The sequence below is a fragment of the Phasianus colchicus genome, chromosome 36 (genome assembly GCF_987193195.1).
Source record: "Phasianus colchicus chromosome 36, bPhaCol1.hap1.1, whole genome shotgun sequence".
Lineage (NCBI taxonomy): Eukaryota > Metazoa > Chordata > Aves > Galliformes > Phasianidae > Phasianus > Phasianus colchicus.
In genome coordinates, this window is record NC_143471.1 from 826,622 (window position 1) to 849,900 (window position 23,279).

General features: G+C 58.7%; 3 protein-coding genes and 1 pseudogene across 3 annotated transcripts; all 4 read right to left on the minus strand.

Annotated features, from left to right (window-relative positions):
* Positions 1–978: 978 nt before the first annotated feature.
* On the minus strand, positions 979–5,026 carry LOC149913535 (SUN domain-containing protein 2-like). Its single transcript, XM_090129345.1, has 10 exons — positions 4,946–5,026; positions 4,729–4,790; positions 4,510–4,571; positions 4,033–4,058; positions 3,635–3,770; positions 3,243–3,327; positions 2,565–2,677; positions 1,993–2,160; positions 1,544–1,630; positions 979–1,114 (listed from the first exon to the last, which is right to left on the minus strand). The coding sequence occupies exons 1-10, from the start codon at positions 4,963–4,965 to the stop codon at positions 1,007–1,009; spliced, it is 867 nt and encodes a 288-aa protein (XP_089985471.1). The 5' UTR covers positions 4,966–5,026; the 3' UTR covers positions 979–1,006.
* Positions 5,027–8,854: 3,828 nt separating this feature from the next.
* On the minus strand, positions 8,855–12,898 carry LOC149913536 (SUN domain-containing protein 2-like). Its single transcript, XM_090129307.1, has 10 exons — positions 12,818–12,898; positions 12,601–12,662; positions 12,382–12,443; positions 11,905–11,930; positions 11,507–11,642; positions 11,116–11,200; positions 10,439–10,551; positions 9,867–10,034; positions 9,418–9,504; positions 8,855–8,988 (listed from the first exon to the last, which is right to left on the minus strand). Exons 1-10 carry the CDS (start codon positions 12,835–12,837, stop codon positions 8,881–8,883), a joined length of 867 nt encoding a protein of 288 aa, XP_089985433.1. The 5' UTR covers positions 12,838–12,898; the 3' UTR covers positions 8,855–8,880.
* A 3,828-nt stretch (positions 12,899–16,726) lies between these two features.
* Positions 16,727–19,003, minus strand: LOC149913537 (sperm-associated antigen 4 protein-like). The gene is made up of 5 exons (XM_090129461.1): positions 18,976–19,003; positions 18,312–18,424; positions 17,739–17,906; positions 17,290–17,376; positions 16,727–16,860 (listed from the first exon to the last, which is right to left on the minus strand). Exons 1-5 carry the CDS (start codon positions 19,001–19,003, stop codon positions 16,753–16,755), a joined length of 504 nt encoding a protein of 167 aa, XP_089985587.1. The 3' UTR covers positions 16,727–16,752.
* A 129-nt stretch (positions 19,004–19,132) lies between these two features.
* LOC149913538 (uncharacterized) lies at positions 19,133–19,852 on the minus strand (annotated as a pseudogene).
* Positions 19,853–23,279: the final 3,427 nt, after the last annotated feature.

Genomic DNA, 23,279 nt, shown 5'->3' on the forward strand with positions numbered 1-23,279 from the left:
GGTTGGGATGTGGGATTGGGAATGAGGTTTGGAATTGGAATTGGCATGCTGGATGTGGGATTGGGATGTGAAATTTAGGATTGGGGTGTGAGGATGTGGATATGGGATGGATACGGGATGAGTTTAGGATGGAGATGGGATCAATATGGGAAGAACATGGGATGGATTGGGGATGGGATATAGATATGGGATGGGACTGGGATGAGAATGCATTGGGGTAAGTATATGGAATGGACATGGGATGGATGTGCGGATACGGATTTGGGATAGATATGGATATGGGGTACGGGATGGGGATAGGATGTTGGGGTCAGGTAATGACATGACAACAGTACAGCGCGGACAATTGTGGGGGTACTTTCTATTTATTGGCACAGCACAGCCTGGAAAGCCCCGGTTGATGTCAGCCATAGTTCTCTGGCTGGCAGATGATGCCCCCAAACCCACACGCCGGGGGTGCTCCCACCTCCTGACTGATGGTGGAGAGAAGTGGGAGGGCAGAGGTGATGCTGGGGGGGGCAGGGGGAAGAGGGGAGCTCAGGGGCCTGCTGTGCCTGTCCTACTTCCCCCAGGCAGTGGTTTTACAGGTGTTGCATGGTGCCCCCCCCATGGGTGCCGCTCCCACCTCTTGATGGATGACAGAGAGGAGTGGGAGGGCAGAGGTGGTGCTTTGCTGGGGGCTGCAGGGCCTGGTATCCTTCTCCCTGGCATTCTGGGTGGTTTTCTGGGTGTTGGATAATGCCCCCAAACTGGGTGTTGGATAATGCCCCCAAACTGACAACCTGGAGGGACCGCTCCCGACCCCTGAAGGATGGATGGTGCTGGGGGACGGGGGTTGGTGTTGATGCCCCCGCTCTGCAGAGCCTGGGCTGGTGGGCTGTGGGGGCCGCGGCGGGGGCAGCAGAGCCCGGCTGCTGTCAGGCCTGGCAGGGGCCGCCCTGGTGGTGCCATGCGGCCGCTGGGCAGTGGTCGTGATTATTGCCTTTTAAGAAATCTCTGCTGTCTTTTACAAATTTCCATGAATTTCCACTTGGTACACACAGGTGTGTTCTGCGTTTCCCCAGTTGCTCCGCACCTCCAATTTGACACGGCCGAAGGCTTTGCGGGGCTCCTCCTGCCAACACAAAGAGGAGAGGCTTCGTGACGCACATGGGAAGAGCCACGGCACATCCGCACAGCTCCCTTTGCCAGCTGCCCAACTCTGGCTTGCTCTGCTCCGCTCCCTGGGCTGCCGGGGGATGCCAGAATGGCACTGCTGATGGAGGAAGGCAGCTGCACTGCTCCCTCCCACCAGCAATCGCCGCTCCACACCCACAGGGAGACAGTTTCCCTCCCACAGCGCCTTCCTGTGCTGCTCTCTCTGCCCTAGCAGAAAGAATAATTGCTTCCAAATTGCTGGGCTGCCTCGTCTGTCTTCCCCGTAGGAGTCAGCCGCGTTGGAGAACAGAGCAGAGCCTGGCTGATCAGGCAAACCCTTTCTTGCCAGGACTTGCAGGCAGCCCGGCCTTCCTGCCTGGCAGCCTGGCGCATGCGCTTGCCGTACCTGCACGTGGAAGGTCTGGGCGATGTCTCCGTCCACGTCATAAACGAATAACCCCAGGAGAGTTTCACTTTCATCCTCATCCAGTCCCTGAAAGGCAAGAGATGATTTCGGTCACATTTAGGCAGGCAGTGTGAAAAGGAAACCGTCGAGGCCAAAGGTGGGAGCCCTTCCCCCCTCCTCGGTTCTGGCAGGATTGGAGCACAAAGGAGGGTGAATCTAATTTGGGGCACGTGGAGCAATAGCTCCTAGCTGCTCGGCCACGAAGAGCAGCAGAGGCCTCCAGAGATGTGTAACCACCCTGAGGGTCTCCGTCCCTTGGGCAGGATGCCGCGCTCTGCAGCAGCCCACCACAGCTCTCTGGGAGCTGCCACCGCTATGGGGTCTTCTGGGGCTCTATGCCAAAGCTTTTCCCCGGGGCCCTCCAGAAGAAGCAGCAGGCAGAGACTTACCAAGACAGCAAACTCTCTGGGGGCACTGCTGACTTCCCCGGAGGGAGAGACCGCCTTGGAGATGTGCCAGATGGTGAAGGCTGTGGGCCAGATTTTCTCCGGCAGCCGGATGACCACGTGGCCCCGAGATCCTTGGAAAGCCCAGCAGTTGCCAGGAGAAATATCGGGCTGAAATGAGAAAGACGCGTCTCTCAGCGCTGAGGCAAAGAGCCGCCAGAGCTGGCTGTTGGGCAAGGAGCACAGAGCTTGCCTTCTCTGTGGGCTGCTGTTCTCCTCGTAATGCAATGCTAGTCAAGGGACGGGAGGGGAATGTGCAAAGGTTTGGACAACAGCTCTGGAGTCAACCGCCTTTCCCTGCTCGCCCAGAGCCACAGGGCAGCCCTCCCAGCATCTGTCGGCCCATCACCTATCTATAACCCATCCATCACCCATCGGCCGTAGCGCTGGTGCCAGTAATGTGGGGAAGAGTGTGGGCTGAGCAGTGCAGCTGGGCCAAGGAAATTGCTGCGCGCTTGCTCCTGCAGCCAGAAGGCAAGGCAGTGAACACACAGCCACCATTTCTCCTGCCATACCTTCAAGAGCGTCTCGGGAGGCTTGGCGGCGGAAAAGAGTGGAGAAAGCCAGCGGTTCTTCCAGCCTTTCCCACCAAAGCTCTTGGATGTCCTCTCTGCATCAACAGTGGCACCTGAAATAAGGATGGGAAGACGTGCACTGGGGCAGCCCAGAGATGAGCTGAAGGAGTGAATGCTCATTCCCCGAAGCTCTGGGTGGGGCTCTGCGGTGCAAAATCCCTCCCGCTGTGTCTGGGAACTGTTGAGTCCCAGCCTGAGCCACTGATTGTGCACCTGGGGAAAGGAGCCGCTCAGCCCTAGGAGCACAGGTGAAGGCTTTTTAAATTCTCAGAGAGGGGAGATTCAGATGGGATGTCAGGAGGAAATTCTTGACCGGCAGTGGGCGGAGAGGCCCTGCAATGTGCTACCCACAGAAGCCATGGATGGAAGCCATGGATGGAAGCCCCATTCCTGGAGGCGATGGAGACCAGGTGGGATGGGGCCCTGAGCACCTGATGGAAAGGGTGGCAGCCCTGTCAACGGCAGGCAGTTGGACTGGGATGCTCTGTAAGGTCCCCTCAGACCTCAGCCACTCTGAAACTCTATGAGATAACTCTGACAGAAAGCAGAGCTTGGCAGGTGTTGGGGAGTGCCAGACGCAAAGCTGAGGGCAGTGAAGCTGTCCGTCTGTCTACATACCCATGGTTTCCAGAGCCCAGTTGGGCATCCAGACGCCGTTTTCCATGACTTTCTCAATGGCGTGCTGTGTTAGCCGCAGAATTTCCTGGCAACAAATAGGGAAAGGAGAGACAGCAGTGAACACAGATGCAGGAGGAGATCGGTGTGAGCAGGGAGTCCTATCCAAAAGCTAGGGGAGGGCTCCATGTCTTTCCAGAAATCCGGCAAGACCTTCCACAAAGCGTGCCTTGATGAGCCACGGGACTCCAGAGCCAAAACAAAGATGGAGCTTTGGCACTGCCTTACCCCCCTGCTGCCAGCCTCGTGCCATCTCCAGAACAGCCTGGGCAGCCAGAGCACAGAGCTGTCTCTGGCAAGGGCTGAGAGCAAACAGGAGGGAGCAGCACCTTTACCTCTCTCTTCAATCCATTGATCCCGTTCTCTTGGAGGACGTCAAGCACTGACTGGAGAATCAGGTCTTTCCCGGCCGACAGCTGAGTTTTCACGTTCAGCTCCCGCCTCTTCCCCTCCAGCCAAACCGGTGAGCTCCTGAAGGCAAAGGCAAAGAGTCTTGTTCGGCACTGCTCAGCCCGCAGCTCAAAGCTCCATTGCCATGAGGTGAAGGGTCCTGGGGCTTTGTGCCCTTCCTTATCCCCCAGCCCCTTTCATTCCTTCGCTTTGCCCAGGGCCGCCTTCCCCCGTACGGATGGCAAAGGCTGGAGCCCTGGGCACGAGGCGAAGGCGTGCCAAGAGCGCGCAGCCAGCTGAGGCCACGCTACGGACCAGGTGCAGGGCAAGGAAGTGTTCTTACCCCAGGGACGGGAGCTCACGCACAGCCTCTGCTGAAGCCACCTGGAAGAGAAAGGCATTCCATGGCAGGAAGCGCACGGAGCACGGCCAGGGCTTCCAAAGGAGCTTCCCAGGGAACCGCTGGCAGAATTTCCTGCTGCTTCCCAGCGGTTTGCAGAGCAGCGCTGCCCAAAGTCGGGCTCTTAAGCCCTCCCCGTGCTGCAGAGCATCTGCTGCTTCTCCGTTTGCTTTCCCAGTCCCTCCAGACTCCCCAGTGCCAGGGATGGGCCAAAGGCCCATTCTTCCCACGCGCTGCCGCCTTCAGCCCAAGCTCCGAGCTGGGCACCGGGAAGGTGCTTCCAGACCGAAGCCCACTCTGCTGCCAAGGCGACCCCAGCTCGGCTCAAGGTCCGCCCTCTGCCTCAGCAGTGAGGAGCCCGTGGCCAAACTCCCGTCCCTGCAGAGGCAGAAGGGCAGAGCTTTGGCCTCCGCCGCACACCGCGGCACTGACCTGCGGGACGTCGCTTCTCCAAGCTGCCAATATCCAGAGGAAGGCTCCAGCTGTGGGGGACATCAGTCGGGACAGGCCGTTAGTTTGCTCAGACCGCTCCGAGCCCCGCAGCCTCATTTTCCTCCTCCAGACACAGCGGGGACACGCCGTGCGGGACAGTCCCGCTCCCCAGCTCTGCTGGGGTGGCTTTGGGTGGGGAACGCTCACCAGAAAGCACTGCTAGAAGCAGGACGGGGCTCCTCCTTCCCCTCTCTTGGGCGACGCCTTGCCTAAGGGAGAGATCAGACAGCGGTTATCACGGCCCAGAGCGGGAGCAGGGCTGTGCCCACGGCAGGGGATTTGAGGCCGCCTGGCTGCAGAAAGCCCGGCAGCACGCGCTGCTCCTGGCTTCCCCTCCCTGCATTCTGGGCCCTGCCGCACCCACCTGCCCAGCTGGGCTGGCATTTTGGCACCTTCACTCCAGCAGACACAGGGAACAGCTCGCTCTCCTCCCAGGACACGAGCACCTCTTCCCACTCGCCTGCTCTGCAATCCTGGCGGGACTGCACTGCTGCACAGCTCTGCGGCGTGGCTGAGTAGGACGGTGGGTTCTGATGTCATAATAGCTGACAGCTGCCGAGGCCGAGGGACGCCTTCTAGGCCCTCCCAGGGCGTGCCCAGGAGGCACAGAGCCCATGGCTGTGAGCCCAGCCCGGGGTGAAATTGCCAGAAACACCTCCGAGCGCAGAGAGGAGCCGCGGTGAGGATGTCTGTGCTGTTGCACAGCTGCTCCCATCCTGGGCACGGACAGGCTGAGTGCTCCTGGCTGTGAAAGTCACAGACTCATGGAATGCCTGGTGTTGAAAAGGACTACGATGCTCATCCAGTCCCAACCCCCTGCTGTGTGCAGGTCGCCAACCAGCAGAGCAGGCTGTTTAGAGCCACATCCAGCCTGGCCTCGAACGCCTGCAGGGATGGTGCATCCACAGCCTCCTTGGGCAAGCTGTCCCAGTGCCTCCACGCCCTCCAAGTAAAAAACTTCCTCCTAATACCCAACCTAAGTCTGCTGTCTCAGTTTAAGCCCATTCCCCCTTGTCCTATCACCATCTGCTCACAAACAGCCGTTCCCCCTCCTGTTCATACGCTCCCTTCACGCACGGGAAGGCCACAGTCAGGTCTCCCCAGAGCCTTCTCTTCTCCAGGCTAAACAAGCCGAGCAGAGGAGGACAATCACCTCCCTCTCCCTGCTGGCCCCCCCTTTTTTCATGCAGCCCAGCACACAGTTGGCTGCAAGCGCACGCTGCTGGCCCGCGGCCAGCTTCTCATCCACCAGGACCCCCGAGTCCTTCTCCGCAGGGCTGCTCTCCAGCAGATCTTCCCCCAGTCTGTACCAGTACCTGGCATTGCCCCGACCCGATGCAGCACGCTGCCCTCGGCCTTATTGAACCTCATTAGGTTTTCGTGAGCCCACTTCTCCAGCCTGTCCGGGACCCCCTGGATGGCTTCCCTTCCCCCTGCCATCTCAATCACACCGCTCAGCTGGGTGTCATCGCAAACCTGCTGAGGATGCACTCGATGCCATCGTCTGTCACTGATGAAGTTGTTGAAGAGCACCGCTCCCAGGACCGACCCCTGAGGGACACCGGGGACTTCAGCGGACAGCCACGATTTTGCAGATATGATGGAGAGTGGCTCGGCGACCACATCAGCCATCTCTTTCCGAACCCTGGGATGGGTATCATCCGCTCCCCCGGCCTTACAGACCTTCAGTTCCATGAGAAGCTCTGGACTTGTTCCGCTGTTACAGCGGGACGGAATCCGCTCCTCTCACCCACACTGAGGGCTTCGGGGTCCTGGCAGCCGTGGGGAGGAGCCTGACCAGCAGTGAGGAGTGAGGCAAAGCTCTTATTGCGCACCTCAGCTTTTCCCATGTCGGAGGAAGCCAGTTCTCCGTCCTCACTTATCAGAGGGGGAACGCTCTCCTCTCCTGCCTGTGTGCCTGCAGAACCCCTTGTCATTTTCACATCCCTCACCAAGTTCAGCTCCACCTGTGCCTTGGCTTTCCTAATCCTATCCCTGCACACACACACAGCAGCGCCGTGGCAATTTGCAGAGCTTAACTTGGAGTTCCATCACATGTTGTGTTTTTGCACTCAGACGTTACCGGCTGCCGAGCGGAGCGGCTGATGAGGCCATAGTGAGCTTTTTTCCTAACAGTGTGTGGGACCTGAGGAAAATGTCCTTGCACATTTTGAGGCAAAAGATAAAAGTATTCTACTGGGACTGCGGTGCTTCTCGTGAGGCACAATCATGGAGGCAGAAGGGAGAAGTATTCCTTTGTGACCCGTGCAAAGTTATTGAGGAGGAACGAGGCTGTTCTCCCACTAAGGCTGGAACAGAAGGTTTTGGAACTGTCGCTCATGGATTCCTTTTGCTAAACTCACACGTTGGTTCTTAAACTGATGTGCTAATGCCTGATGCCGGACAGAGCACCCCGCATCAATGCCTCCTTTGCCTTTGAGGATTACGATGTTCATATTGTTGGAAATATCCAAATCACTTATCAGTGTCTTTGATAAAGCAGACTTTATTCGCAATTGCAGCGGCAGGATCCCACCAGCAGCAGCGTGCACAGAAAGCAGCCTTACATCTTTTATGCCCTATTACCTATCTCTGTTATTCTCTCTACTATCCCTACTGCTTATCTCTTTCTCCCCTGGTTCCTCATTGGCTGAGTACTTCAGGATCACAACCTTCCTGACGCTCAGCTGAACACACGGATGCTGGACAAACGTGAATTTTTGCCAGCTCAGCATGGATTGCTGATTATTTAACTTCTCACACCTGCTCACTCAACACTCGGTCATTGTTTCTGGACATCTGCTCGTCCTTGCATAGAGATAAGCTGGGAAGGAGGATAGAGGGGAGTATCCTGATGCCTGCCCGTTGCATCCCATCCCCGGAGCTCTGCCCTCCCCCAGTCGCTCCCCCAGTTCCCCAGCAGATCCCTGAGGGCTCTCCGTTCCCCCCACACTCTTCTTCTCCTTCAACCTTACTGCCCCACGAGCCCCACTCGGGCTTCAGGCCCTATGCAACCGCCTCACCCCCCCACATCCCCATCCCAGGGTATTTCACTGCCTTCCCCCCCACCCCCACCACGGGTGGCCCACAACCCCCCGCGTCCCTCAGTCTGACCCCCGGGGTTACACTCTCCCCCCTCTCCCCCACCTCCAATTCCCCCATTCTCATCTATGGAGTCCTCTTCCACCCCTCCCTCCCCTCAGTTGTTTCCTCCATCAGTGTCTTCCCCATTCTGACCCCCAGGGTGCCCTGTCTGACCCCCGACCCCCTGTTCCTTCCTCAGTCCCCCACTCTGATCCCCTGTGTCCCCTTTCTTGCCCCCCCATGTGTCTTCCCATTTTGTCCCCTAGATACATCTCCCCCAGTCCCCTCTGACACCCAGAATTCCCCATCCCCCCAAGAATCCCCACTCCAACTCCCCCATTCTGATCCGTAGTCTCCTCCTGTCCCCCAGTCCCCTCACTTTGCCACCCCAGGCCTCCTGTCTTCCCTTACTCCCCCCCAATCCTGACCCCCTTTTCTGACCCCTAGAGTCCCCTGTACCCCCCATGCCCTCCTTCCTGACCTCGGGAGTCTGTTCCCCCATTTTGACCCCCAATATTCCCCAACTGGACCCCCTTTATGTCCCATACATGACAACAGTACAGCGCGGACAATTGTGGTGGTACTTTCTATTTATTGGCACAGCACAGCCTGGAAAGCCCCGGCTGATGCCAGCAGTGGTTCTCTGGCCTGCAGATGATGCCCCCAAACCCACACGCCGGGGGTGCTCCCACCTCCTGACTGATGGTGGAGAGAAGTGGGAGGGCAGAGGTGATGCTGGGGGGGGCGGGGGGAAGAGGGGAGCTCAGGGGCCTGCTGTGCCTGTCCTACTTCCCCCAGGCAGTGGTTTTACAGGTGTTGCATGATGCCCCCCCCATGGGTGCCGCTCCCACCTCTTGATGGATGACAGAGAGGAGTGGGAGGGCAGAGGTGGTGCTTTGCGGGGGGGCTGGGGGCTGCAGGGCCTGGTATCCTTCTCCCTGGCATTCTGGGTGGTTTTCTGGGTGTTGGATAATGCCCCCAAACTGACAACCTGGAGGGACCGCTCCCGACCCCTGAAGGATGGATGGTGCTGGGGGACGGGGGTTGGTGTTGATGCCCCCGCTCTGCAGAGCCTGGGCTGGTGGGCTGTGGGGGCCGCGGCGGGGGCAGCAGAGCCCGGCTGCTGTCAGGCCTGGCAGGGGCCGCCCTGGTGGTGCCATGCGGCCGCTGGGCAGTGGTCGTGATTATTGCCTTTTAAGAAATCTCTGCTGTCTTTTACAAATTTCCATGAATTTCCACTTGGTACACACAGGTGTGTTCTGCGTTTCCCCAGTTGCTCCGCACCTCCAATTTGACACGGCCGAAGGCTTTGCGGGGCTCCTCCTGCCAACACAAAGAGGAGAGGCTTCGTGACGCACATGGGAAGAGCCACGGCGCATCCGCACAGCTCCCTTTGCCAGCTGCCCAACTCTGGCTTGCTCTGCTCCGCTCCCTGGGCTGCCGGGGGATGCCAGAATGGCACTGCTGATGGAGGAAGGCAGCTGCACTGCTCCCTCCCACCAGCAATCGCCGCTCCACACCCACAGGGAGACAGTTTCCCTCCCACAGCGCCTTCCCGTGCTGCTCTCTCTGCCCTAGCAGAAAGAATAATTGCTTCCAAATTGCTGGGCTGCCTCGTCTGTCTTCCCCGTAGGAGTCAGCCGCGTTGGAGAACAGAGCAGAGCCTGGCTGATCAGGCAAACCCTTTCTTGCCAGGACTTGCAGGCAGCCCGGCCTTCCTGCCTGGCAGCCTGGCGCACGCGCTTGCCGTACCTGCACGTGGAAGGTCTGGGCGATGTCTCCGTCCACGTCATAAACGAATAACCCCAGGAGAGTTTCACTTTCATCCTCATCCAGTCCCTGAAAGGCAAGAGATGATTTCGGTCACATTTAGGCAGGCAGTGTGAAAAGGAACCCGTCGAGGCCAAAGGTGGGAGCCCTTCCCCCCTCCTCGGTTCTGGCAGGATTGGAGCACAAAGGAGGGTGAAGCTAAGTCGGGGCACGTGGAGCAATAGCTCCTAGCTGCTCGGCCACGAAGAGCAGCAGAGGCCTCCAGAGATGTGTAACCACCCCGAGGGTCTCCGTCCCTTGGGCAGGATGCCGCGCTCTGCAGCAGCCCACCACAGCTCTCTGGGAGCTGCCACCGCTATGGGGTCTTCTGGGGCTCTATGCCAAAGCTTTTCCCCGGGGCCCTCCAGAAGAAGCAGCAGGCAGAGACTTACCAAGACAGCAAACTCTCTGGGGGCACTGCTGACTTCCCCGGAGGGAGAGACCGCCTTGGAGATGTGCCAGATGGTGAAGGCTGTGGGCCAGATTTTCTCCGGCAGCCGGATGACCACGTGGCCCCGAGATCCTTGGAAAGCCCAGCAGTTGCCAGGAGAAATATCGGGCTGAAATGAGAAAGACGCGTCTCTCAGCGCTGAGGCAAAGAGCCGCCAGAGCTGGCTGTTGGGCAAGGAGCACAGAGCTTGCCTTCTCTGTGGGCTGCTGTTCTCCTCGTAATGCAATGCTAGTCAAGGGACGGGAGGGGAATGTGCAAAGGTTTGGACAACAGCTCTGGAGTCAACCGCCTTTCCCTGCTCGCCCAGAGCCACAGGGCAGCCCTCCCAGCATCTGTCGGCCCATCACCTATCTATAACCCATCCATCACCCATCGGCCGTAGCGCTGGTGCCAGTAATGTGGGGAAGAGTGTGGGCTGAGCAGTGCAGCTGGGCCAAGGAAATTGCTGCGCGCTTGCTCCTGCAGCCAGAAGGCAAGGCAGTGAACACACAGCCACCATTTCTCCTGCCATACCTTCAAGAGCGTCTCGGGAGGCTTGGCGGCGGAAAAGAGTGGAGAAAGCCAGCGGTTCTTCCAGCCTTTCCCACCAAAGCTCTTGGATGTCCTCTCTGCATCAACAGTGGCACCTGAAATAAGGATGGGAAGACGTGCACTGGGGCAGCCCAGAGATGAGCTGAAGGAGTGAATGCTCATTCCCGAAGCTCTGGGTGGGGCTCTGCGGTGCAAAATCCCTCCCGCTGTGTCTGGGAACTGTTGAGTCCCAGCCTGAGCCACTGATTGTGCACCTGGGGAAAGGAGCCGCTCAGCCCTAGGAGCACAGGTGAAGGCTTTTTAAGTTCTCAGAGAGGGGAGATTCAGATGGGATGTCAGGAGGAAATTCTTGACCGGCAGTGGGCGGAGAGGCCCTGCAATGTGCTACCCACAGAAGCCATGGATGGAAGCCATGGATGGAAGCCCCATTCCTGGAGGCGATGGAGACCAGGTGGGATGGGGCCCTGAGCACCTGATGGAAAGGGTGGCAGCCCTGTCAACGGCAGGCAGTTGGACTGGGATGCTCTGTAAGGTCCCCTCAGACCTCAGCCACTCTGAAACTCTATGAGATAACTCTGACAGAAAGCAGAGCTTGGCAGGTGTTGGGGAGTGCCAGACGCAAAGCTGAGGGCAGTGAAGCTGTCCGTCTGTCTACATACCCATGGTTTCCAGAGCCCAGTTGGGCATCCAGACGCCGTTTTCCATGACTTTCTCAATGGCGTGCTGTGTCAGATGCAGAATTTCCTGGCAACAAATAGGGAATGGAGAGACAGCAGTGAGCACAGATGCAGAGGAGATCGGTGTGAGCAGGGAGTCCTATCCAAAAGCTAGGGGAGGGCTCCATGTCTTTCCAGAAATCCGGCAAGACCTTCCACAAAGCGTGCCTTGATGAGCCGCGGGACTCCAGAGCCACAACAAAGATGGACCTTGGGCTCTGCCTGACCCCCCTGCTGCCAGCCTCGTGCCATCTCCAGAACAGCCTGGGCAGCCAGAGCACAGAGCTGTCTCTGGCAAGGGCTGAGAGCAAACAGGAGGGAGCAGCACCTTTACCTCTCTCTTCAATCCATTGATCCCGTTCTCTTGGAGGACGTCAAGCACTGACTGGAGAATCAGGTCTTTCCCGGCCGACAGCTGAGTTTTCACGTTCAGCTCCCGCCTCTTCCCCTCCAGCCAAACCGGTGAGCTCCTGAAGGCAAAGGCAAAGAGTCTTGTTCGGCACTGCTCAGCCCGCAGCTCAAAGCTCCATTGCCATGAGGTGAAGGGTCCTGGGGCTTTGTGCCCTTCCTTATCCCCCAGCCCCTTTCATTCCTTCGCTTTGCCCAGGGCCGCCTTCCCCCGTACGGATGGCAAAGGCTGGAGCCCTGGGCACGAGGCGAAGGCGTGCCAAGAGCGCGCAGCCAGCTGAGGCCACGCTACGGACCAGGTGCAGGGCAAGGAAGTGTTCTTACCCCAGGGACGGGAGCTCACGCACAGCCTCTGCTGAAGCCACCTGGAAGAGAAAGGCATTTGATGGCAGGAAGCGCACGGAGCACGGCCAGGGTTTCTGAAGGAGCTTCCCAGGGAACCGCTGGCAGAATTTCCTGCTGCTTCCCAGCGGTTTGCAGAGCAGCACTGCCCAAAGTCGGGCTCTTAAGCCCTCCCCGTGCTGCAGAGCATCTGCTGCTTCTCCGTTTGCTTTCCCAGTCCCTCCAGACTCCCCAGTGCCAGGGATGGGCCAAAGGCCCATTCTTCCCACGCGCTACCGCCTTCAGCCCAAGCTCCGAGCTGGGCACCGGGAAGGTGCTTCCAGACCGAAGCCCACCCTGCTGCCAAGGCGACCCCAGCCCGGCTCAAGGTCCGCCCTCCGCCTCAGCAGTGAGGAGCCCGTGGCCAAACTCCCGTCCCTGCAGAGGCAGAAGGGCAGAGCTTTGGCCTCTGCCGCACACCGCGGCACTGACCTGCGGGACGTCGCTTCTCCAAGCTGCCAATATCCAGAGGAAGGCTCCAGCTGTTGGGGACATCAGTCGGGACAGGCCATTAGTTTGCTCAGGGTGCTGTGAGCCCCGCAGCCCCGTTTTCCTCCTCCAGACCCAGCGGGGACACGCCGTGCGGGACAGTCCCGCTCCCCAGCTCTGCTGGGGTGGCTTTGGGTGGGGAACGCTCACCAGAAAGCACTGCTAGAAGCAGGACGGGGCTCCTCCTTCCCCTCTCTTGGGCGACGCCTTGCCTAAGGGAGAGATCAGACAGCAGTTATCACGGCCCAGAGCGGGAGCAGGGCTGTGCCCACGGCAGGGGATTTGAGGCCGCCTGGCTGCAGAAAGCCCGGCAGCACGCGCTGCTCCTGGCTTCCCCTCCCTGCATTCTGGGCCCTGCCGCACCCACCTGCCCAGCTGGGCTGGCATTTTGGCACCTTCACTCCAGCAGACACAGGGAACAGCTCGCTCTCCTCCCAGGACACGAGCACCTCTTCCCACTCGCCTGCTCTGCAATCCTGGCGGGACTGCACTGCTGCACAGCTCTGCGGCGTGGCTGAGTAGGACGGTGGGTTCTGATGTCATAATAGCTGACAGCTGCCGAGGCCGAGGGACGCCTTCTAGGCCCTCCCAGGGCGTGCCCAGGAGGCACAGAGCCCATGGCTGTGAGCCCAGCCCGGGGTGAAATTGCCAGAAACACCTCCGAGCGCAGAGAGGAGCCGCGGTGAGGATGTCTGTGCTGTTGCACAGCTGCTCCCATCCTGGGCACGGACAGGCTGAGTGCTCCTGGCTGTGAAAGTCACAGACTCATGGAATGCCTGGTGTTGAAAAGGACTACGATGCTCATCCAGTCCCAACCCCCTGCTGTGTGCAGGTCGCCAACCAGCAGAGCAGGCTGTTTAGAGCCACATCCAGCCTGGCCTCGAACGCCTGCAGGGATGGTGCACCCACAGCCTCCTTGGGCAAGCTGTCCCAGTGCCTCCACGCCCTCCAAGTAAAAAACTTCCTCCTAATACCCAACCTAAGTCTGCTGTCTCAGTTTAAGCCCATTCCCCCTTGTCCTATCACCATCTGCTCACAAACAGCCGTTCCCCCTCCTGTTCATACGCTCCCTTCACGCACGGGAAGGCCACAGTCAGGTCTCCCCAGAGCCTTCTCTTCTCCAGGCTAAACAAGCCGAGCAGAGGAGGACAATCACCTCCCTCTCCCTGCTGGCCCCCCCTTTTTTCATGCAGCCCAGCACACAGTTGGCTGCAAGCGCACGCTGCTGGCCCGCGGCCAGCTTCTCATCCACCAGGACCCCCGAGTCCTTCTCCGCAGGGCTGCTCTCCAGCAGATCTTCCCCCAGTCTGTACCAGTACCTGGCATTGCCCCGACCCGATGCAGCACGCTGCCCTCGGCCTTATTGAACCTCATTAGGTTTTCGTGAGCCCACTTCTCCAGCCTGTCCGGGACCCCCTGGATGGCTTCCCTTCCCCCTGCCATCTCAATCACACCGCTCAGCTGGGTGTCATCGCAAACCTGCTGAGGATGCACTCGATGCCATCGTCTGTCACTGATGAAGTTGTTGAAGAGCACCGCTCCCAGGACCGACCCCTGAGGGACACCGGGGACTTCAGCGGACAGCCACGATTTTGCAGATATGATGGAGAGTGGCTCGGCGACCACATCAGCCATCTCTTTCCGAACCCTGGGATGGGTATCATCCGCTCCCACGGCCTTACAGACCTTCAGTTCCATGAGAAGCTCTGGACTTGTTCCGCTGTTACAGCGGGACGGAATCCGCTCCTCTCACCCACACTGAGGGCTTCGGGGTCCTGGCAGCCGTGGGGAGGAGCCTGACCAGCAGTGAGGAGTGAGGCAAAGCTCTTATTGCGCACCTCAGCTTTTCCCATGTCGGAGGAAGCCAGTTCTCCGTCCTCACTTATCAGAGGGGGAACGCTCTCCTCTCCTGCCTGTGTGCCTGCAGAACCCCTTGTCATTTTCACATCCCTCACCAAGTTCAGCTCCACCTGTGCCTTGGCTTTCCTAATCCTATCCCTGCACACACACACAGCAGCGCCGTGGCAATTTGCAGAGCTTAACTTGGAGTTCCATCACACGTTGTGTTTTTGCACTCAGACGTTACCGGCTGCCGAGCGGAGCGGCTGATGAGGCCATAGTGAGCTTTTTTCCTAACAGTGTGTGGGACCTGAGGAAAATGTCCTTGCACATTTTGAGGCAAAAGATAAAAGTATTCTACTGGGACTGCGGTGCTTCTCGTGAGGCACAATCATGGAGGCAGAAGGGAGAAGTATTCCTTTGTGACCCGTGCAAAGTTATTGAGGAGGAACGAGGCTGTTCTCCCACTAAGGCTGGAACAGAAGGTTTTGGAACTGTCGCTCATGGATTCCTTTTGCTAAACTCACACGTTGGTTCTTAAACTGATGTGCTAATGCCTGATGCCGGACAGAGCACCCCGCATCAATGCCTCCTTTGCCTTTGAGGATTACGATGTTCATATTGTTGGAAATATCCAAATCACTTATCAGTGTCTTTGATAAAGCAGACTTTATTCGCAATTGCAGTGGCAGGATCCCACCAGCAGCAGCGTGCACAGAAAGCAGCCTTACATCTTTTATGCCCTATTACCTATCTCTGTTATTCTCTCTACTATCCCTACTGCTTATCTCTTTCTCCCCTGGTTCCTCATTGGCTGAGTACTTCAGGATCACAACCTTCCTGACGCTCAGCTGAACACACGGATGCTGGACAAACGTGAATTTTTGCCAGCTCAGCATGGATTGCTGATTATTTAACTTCTCACACCTGCTCACTCAACACTCGGTCATTGTTTCTGGACATCTGCTCGTCCTTGCATAGAGATAAGCTGGGAAGGAGGATAGAGGGGAGTATCCTGATGCCTGCCCGTTGCATCCCATCCCCGGAGCTCTGCCCTCCCCCAGTCGCTCCCCCAGTTCCCCAGCAGATCCCTGAGGGCTCTCCGTTCCCCCCACACTCTTCTTCTCCTTCAACCTTACTGCCCCACGAGCCCCACTCGGGCTTCAGGCCCTATGCAACCGCCTCACCCCCCCACATCCCCATCCCAGGGTATTTCACTGCCTTCCCCCCCACCCCCACCACGGGTGGCCCACAACCCCCCGCGTCCCTCAGTCTGACCCCCGGGGTTACACTCTCCCCCCTCTCCCCCACCTCCAATTCCCCCATTCTCATCTATGGAGTCCTCTTCCACCCCTCCCTCCCCTCAGTTGTTTCCTCCATCAGTGTCTTCCCCATTCTGACCCCCAGGGTGCCCTGTCTGACCCCCGACCCCCTGTTCCTTCCTCAGTCCCCCACTCTGATCCCCTGTGTCCCCTTTCTTGCCCCCCCATGTGTCTTCCCATTTTGTCCCCTAGATACATCTCCCCCAGTCCCCTCTGACACCCAGAATTCCCCATCCCCCCAAGAATCCCCACTCCAACTCCCCCATTCTGATCCGTAGTCTCCTCCTGTCCCCCAGTCCCCTCACTTTGCCACCCCAGGCCTCCTGTCTTCCCTTACTCCCCCCCAATCCTGACCCCCTTTTCTGACCCCTAGAGTCCCCTGTACCCCCCATGCCCTCCTTCCTGACCTCGGGAGTCCGTTCCCCCATTTTGACCCCCAATATTCCCCAACTGGACCCCCTTTATGTCCCATACATGACAACAGTACAGCGCGGACAATTGTGGTGGTACTTTCTATTTATTGGCACAGCACAGCCTGGAAAGCCCCGGCTGATGCCAGCAGTGGTTCTCTGGCCTGCAGATGATGCCCCCAAACCCACACGCCGGGGGTGCTCCCACCTCCTGACTGATGGTGGAGAGAAGTGGGAGGGCAGAGGTGATGCTGGGGGGGGCGGGGGGAAGAGGGGAGCTCAGGGGCCTGCTGTGCCTGTCCTACTTCCCCCAGGCAGTGGTTTTACAGGTGTTGCATGATGCCCCCCCCATGGGTGCCGCTCCCACCTCTTGATGGATGACAGAGAGGAGTGGGAGGGCAGAGGTGGTGCTTTGCGGGGGGGCTGGGGGCTGCAGGGCCTGGTATCCTTCTCCCTGGCATTCTGGGTGGTTTTCTGGGTGTTGGATAATGCCCCCAAACTGACAACCTGGAGGGACCGCTCCCGACCCCTGAAGGATGGATGGTGCTGGGGGACGGGGGTTGGTGTTGATGCCCCCGCTCTGCAGAGCCTGGGCTGGTGGGCTGTGGGGGCCGCGGCGGGGGCAGCAGAGCCCGGCTGCTGTCAGGCCTGGCAGGGGCCGCCCTGGTGGTGCCATGCGGCCGCTGGGCAGTGGTCGTGATTATTGCCTTTTAAGAAATCTCTGCTGTCTTTTACAAATTTCCATGAATTTCCACTTGGTACACACAGGTGTGTTCTGCGTTTCCCCAGTTGCTCCGCACCTCCAATTTGACACGGCCGAAGGCTTTGCGGGGCTCCTCCTGCCAACACAAAGAGGAGAGGCTTCGTGACGCACATGGGAAGAGCCACGGCGCATCCGCACAGCTCCCTTTGCCAGCTGCCCAACTCTGGCTTGCTCTGCTCCGCTCCCTGGGCTGCCGGGGGATGCCAGAATGGCACTGCTGATGGAGGAAGGCAGCTGCACTGCTCCCTCCCACCAGCAATCGCCGCTCCACACCCACAGGGAGACAGTTTCCCTCCCACAGCGCCTTCCCGTGCTGCTCTCTCTGCCCTAGCAGAAAGAATAATTGCTTCCAAATTGCTGGGCTGCCTCGTCTGTCTTCCCCGTAGGAGTCAGCCGCGTTGGAGAACAGAGCAGAGCCTGGCTGATCAGGCAAACCCTTTCTTGCCAGGACTTGCAGGCAGCCCGGCCTTCCTGCCTGGCAGCCTGGCGCACGCGCTTGCCGTACCTGCACGTGGAAGGTCTGGGCGATGTCTCCGTCCACGTCATAAACGAATAACCCCAGGAGAGTTTCACTTTCATCCTCATCCAGTCCCTGAAAGGCAAGAGATGATTTCGGTCACATTTAGGCAGGCAGTGTGAAAAGGAACCCGTCGAGGCCAAAGGTGGGAGCCCTTCCCCCCTCCTCGGTTCTGGCAGGATTGGAGCACAAAGGAGGGTGAAGCTAAGTCGGGGCACGTGGAGCAATAGCTCCTAGCTGCTCGGCCACGAAGAGCAGCAGAGGCCTCCAGAGATGTGTAACCACCCTGAGGGTCTCTGTCCCTTGGGCAGGATGCCGCGCTCTGCAGCAGCCCACCACAGCTCTCTGGGAGCTGCCACCGCTATGGGGTCTTCTGGGGCTCTATGCCAAAGCTTTTCCCCGGGGCCCTCCAGAAGAAGCAGCAGGCAGAGACTTACCAAGACAGCAAACTCTCTGGGGGCACTGCTGACTTCCCCGGAGGGAGAGACCGCCTTGGAGATGTGCCAGATGGTGAAAGCTGTGGGCCAGATTTTCTCCGGCAGCCGGATGACCACGTGGCCCCGAGATCCTTGGAAAGCCCAGCAGTTGCCAGGAGAAATATCGGGCTGAAATGAGAAAGACGCGTCTCTCAGCGCTGAGGCAAAGAGCCGCCAGAGCTGGCTGTTGGGCAAGGAGCACAGAGCTTGCCTTCTCTGTGGGCTGCTGTTCTCCTCGTAATGCAATGCTAGTCAAGGGACGGGAGGGGAATGTGCAAAGGTTTGGACAACAGCTCTGGAGTCAACCGCCTTTCCCTGCTCGCCCAGAGCCAGCAGGGCAGCCCTCCCAGCATCTGTCGGCCCATCACCTATCTATAACCCATCCATCACCCATCGGCCGTAGCGCTGGTGCCAGTAATGTGGGGAAGAGTGTGGGCTGAGCAGTGCAGCTGGGCCAAGGAAATTGCTGCGCGCTTGCTCCTGCAGCCAGAAGGCAAGGCAGTGAACACACAGCCACCATTTCTCCTGCCATACCTTCAAGAGCGTCTCGGGAGGCTTGGCGGCAGAAAAGAGTGGAGAAAGCCAGCGGTTCTTCCAGCCTTTCCCACCAAAGCTCTTGGATGTCCTCTCTGCATCAACAGTGGCACCTGAAATAAGGATGGGAAGACGTGCACTGGGGCAGCCCAGAGATGAGCTGAAGGAGTGAATGCTCATTCCTGAAGCTCTGGGTGGGGCTCTGCGGTGCAAAATCCCTCCCGCTGTGTCTGGGAACTGTTGAGTCCCAGCCTGAGCCACTGATTGTGCACCTGGGGAAAGGAGCCGCTCAGCCCTAGGAGCACAGGTGAAGGCTTTTTAAGTTCTCAGAGAGGGGAGATTCAGATGGGATGTCAGGAGGAAATTCTTGACCGGCAGTGGGCGGAGAGGCCCTGCAATGTGCTACCCACAGAAGCCATGGATGGAAGCCCCATTCCTGGAGGCGATGGAGACCAGGTGGGATGGGGCCCTGAGCACCTGATGGAAAGGGTGGCAGCCCTGTCAACGGCAGGCAGTTGGACTGGGATGCTCTGTAAGGTCCCCTCAGACCTCAGCCACTCTGAAACTCTATGAGATAACTCTGACAGAAAGCAGAGCTTGGCAGGTGTTGGGGAGTGCCAGACGCAAAGCTGAGGGCAGTGAAGCTGTCCGTCTGTCTACATACCCATGGTTTCCAGAGCCCAGTTGGGCATCCAGACGCCGTTTTCCGTGACTTTCTCAATGGCGTGCTGTGTCAGCTGCAGAATTTCCTGGCAACAAATAGGGAATGGAGAGACAGCAGTGAGCACAGATGCAGAGGAGATCGGTGTGAGCAGGGAGTCCTATCCAAAAGCTAGGGGAGGGCTCCATGTCTTTCCAGAAATCCGGCAAGACCTTCCACAAAGCGTGCCTTGATGAGCCGCGGGACTCCAGAGCCACAACAAAGATGGACCTTGGGCTCTGCCTGACCCCCCTGCTGCCAGCCTCGTGCCATCTCCAGAACAGCCTGGGCAGCCAGAGCACAGAGCTGTCTCTGGCAAGGGCTGAGAGCAAACAGGAGGGAGCAGCACCATTACCTCTCTTCAATCCATTGATCCCGTTCTCTTGGAGGACATCAAGCACTGACTGGATAATCAGGTCCTTCCCGGACGATAGCTGAGTTTTTCACGTTCAGCTCCCGCCTCTTCCCCGCCAGCCAAACCGGTGAGCTCCTGAAGGCAAAGGCAAAGAGTCTTGTTCGGCACTGCTCAGCCCGCAGCTCAAAGCTCCATTGCCACGAGGTGAAGGGTCCTGGGGCTTTGTGCCCTTCCTTATCCCCCAGCCCCTTTCATTCCTTCGCTTTGCCCAGGGCTGCCTTCCCCCGTACGGATGGCAAAGGCTGGAGCCCTGGACACGAGGCGAAGGCGTGCCAAGAGCGCGCAGCCAGCTGAGGCCACGCTACAGACAAGGTGCGGGGCAAGGAAGCGTTCTTACCCCAGAGACGGGAGCTCACGCACAGGCTCTGCTGACGCCACCTGGAAGAGAAAGGCATTCCATGGCAGGAAGTGCACGGAGCACGGCCAGGGCTTCCAAAGGAGCTTCCCAGGGAACCGCTGGCAGAATTTCCTGCTGCTTCCCAGCGGTTTGCAGAGCAGCGCTGCCCAAAGTCGGGCTCTTAAGCCCTCCCCGTGCTGCAGAGCATCTGCTGCTTCTCCGTTTGCTTTCCCAGCCCCTCCACACTCCCCAGTGCCAGGGATGGGCCAAAGGCCCATTCTTCTCACGCGCTGCCGCCTTCAGCCCGAGCTCCGAGCTGGGCACTGGGAAGGTGCTTCCACACCCGAAGCGCACCCTGCTGCCAAGGCGACCCCAGCCCGGCTCAAGGTCCGCCCTCCACCTGTAGGTAGTGAGGGTCTGGCGCCCGGAAGATATCGCGTTGTACAGGAAGACAGGGTCCCTCTCCCGATAGCCGATAGCGTTCAGTGCCCAGGTGATATAAGGCCGTTTTTCCCGCCAATAAACGCCATTTGCCGTCTACCACATTGGTGTCAGCGAGCTGATGGACCGAGCGACCTGGGATTGGTCGCCGTGCCGTTCCCGAACCAGGTCGCCACGCCTACGATAGGCAATAAGTGGTGCCGAAACCCGGGATTGTCACCTGGATGGGTGAACGGCAGCCGGAGCGGCCGGACCAGCCTGGCGGGGAAGACGCTCCCGGACCAACAAGGAGGATGGAAGTCCTTGTGAAGGTCGTATCACAGTTAGATAAGCGGTGGGGTATCGATCGTAAGCCCAAAGATTTTACTCTCACTATTGCGAGGCTTTTGCAAATGAGGGTCATTGACCAGCTGGTGGATATTCTCCACCCCGAAGTGTGGGGTAAGCGCACTAAAGCGTTAACTGAGGAGACGATGTCCTCGGGCTGTGAGAGAAGCCTAGAGTCGTGGGGGAGAGTCGTGCGGGCCCTGCGCAGGGCCATGCAGGAGCGGGAGACCTGGAGGGCGGTGGAGAGCCGTTTGTTGGCCACCCCGGGACTGGGAGTCGGGGCGGCCACGCGGACTTTGCACCCCTCTGATGGTGATGATGACATGTCCTCTCAGTCGAACCCCGACCCGCCCACGGAGGGACAGAAACGAGCGAAGTCCTTCTGGGGTGGGTTAATCGAGGAGGCCAGGGCTGCCGCGGGGAAATCAGAGCCCGAGGAAGTGTGGGCTCGACCGCCCCCCTATGCGCCCCAAGATGGCGCCGAGCCAGAAGAGGGAGGGCGGGGGGAGGACGCCCTTGGCGGGAACATCGAGGAGGTGTTAGATAAAGGCGGTGGGAGCGACCGGGAAGGTGAGGGCAGCGTGAGTGAAGGGTGGAAAGCCAATCAGAGCGGCCGTCTGAAGAAATGCCGCTGTGGGGCGAACATCCCGCCGAGCAGAGGGCGGGACGAACCAAGAGGGAGGGAACGGCCTGCCCGCAAGGGAGGCGGGCGGGGCCGGAGCCTAACAAAGAGGTACGGGAAACCGGAAGTGGCCGCTCAGTCGGGCTCTGACTCCGGATCAGACAGTGGCTGGGACGAGTGGTTCGCAATTGACTTAAACTCAGAGGAGGAGGGAATGAATACGAACAGAGTTAAGAGCCGAAATATTCCCATCCAAATTAAAGAGAAACCGCGAGGGGGCGAAATCCCTCTTACAGACTGGAGGAAAATAAAGATTGCATGCGCCGACTGGGCCCCATCGGCCGCACTAGCGTTCCCGGTCCGGGTGATGGATGGGGGACAGAGGGTCCACTCGCCGATAAACCCTAGGGATATACAAGCAATTGTTAAGGCAATTGCAGATAAAGGGCTTCACTCAGCTATGGTCTCCACCCTTATAGATGGTGTTGTTGGGGGAGACGATATGCTCCCATTTGACAAAAAACAAACCTGTAGACTAATTTTTGACGGAGCCCTGCTGTTAAAATTGTTAAGCCATCGCCATGGTCCACCATAAGACAAAATGAAAGTGAGAGCTTTACACAATTTGTAGATTGCCTCCAGGCAGCAGTCGACTCCTCGACCCTGCCCGCGGAAGCGAAAGGCCTGGTTGCCACCAAGGCAGCCCACAAGAGCGCGCCGCTACCAGAAGTCCACGGAGCTGCTGATCCGCAAGCTTCCCTTCCAGTGCCTGGTGTGCGAGATCACGCAGGACTCCAAGACCGACCTGCGCTTCCAGAGCCCGGCCGTAGGCAAGCGACGCCTACCTGGTGGGGCTCTTCGAGGACATCCAGCTCACCCAGCGCACCCGTGGGGAGCGCGCCTGAGGCCGCAGCTCATCCCCCTTTTCTTCCTATTAGAAAAGACTAACATCATGTTGGTAGAGCACCAACAACTGTTATAAGAATGTTCTTGTTCAGAGCACCTTATGTTTTCTATTCGAGTTTTCTATTGAAGATTGTTTTATTCAAGTTTTCTACTGAAGATTGTTATCTATTGTTATATTTTACCTAATTTAATTGTGCATAGGGAGGGGGGAAACGTAGGTAGGGAGGGTCTGGCGCCCGGAAGATATCGCGTTGTATGGGAAGACAGGGTCCCTCTCCCGATAGCCGATAGCGTTCAGTGCCCAGGTGATATAAGGCCGTTTTTCCTGCCAATAAACGCCATTTGCCGTCCACCACATTGGTGTCAGCGAGCTGATGGACCGAGCAACCTGGGATTGGTCGCCGTGCCGTTCCCGAACCGGGTCGCCACGCCTACGATAGGCAACACCACCTCAGCAGCAAGGAGCCCGTGGCCAAACTCCCGTCCCTGCAGAGGCAGAAGGGCAGAGCTTTGGCCTCTGCCGCACACCGCGGCACTGACCTGCGGGACGTCGCTTCTCCAAGCTGCCAATATCCAGAGGAAGGCTCCAGCTGTGGGGGACATCAGTCGGGACAGGCCGTTAGTTTGCTCAGAGCGCTGTGAGCCCCGCAGCCCCGTTTTCCTCCTCCAGACCCAGCGGGGACACGCCGTGCGGGACAGACCCAGCGGGACACGCCGTGCGGGACAGTCCCGCTCCCCAGCTCTGCTGGGGTGGCTTTGGGTGGGGAACGCTCACCAGAAAGCACTGCTAGAAGCAGGACGGGGCTCCTCCTTCCCCTCTCTTGGGCAACGCCTTGCCTAAGGGAGAGATCAGACAGCGGTTATCACGGCCCAGAGCGGGAGCAGGGCTGTGCCCACGGCAGGGGATTTGGGGCCGCCCGGCTGCAGAAAGCCCGGCAGCACGCGCTGCTCCTGGCTTCCCCTCCCTGCATTCTGGGCCCTGCCGCACCCACCTGCCCAGCTTGTGAAGGGGGAAGTGAGAATAGCCTCTGCTGAGGTCTAGGAAACCCGAAATCCCAGTGTTAGCACTGGAAGCCGCTGGAGAGGAGGAGGTAAAACTGAAATATGATGTTAGTAGTTTATGTAACGATGAGAGTTTGGAAAGCGAAAAGTTTGGGAAGGACACAGGCTGAGGAAGGCAAGGATGAGCAGGGTGTGACAGGGATGTAGAGGTGAGCGAT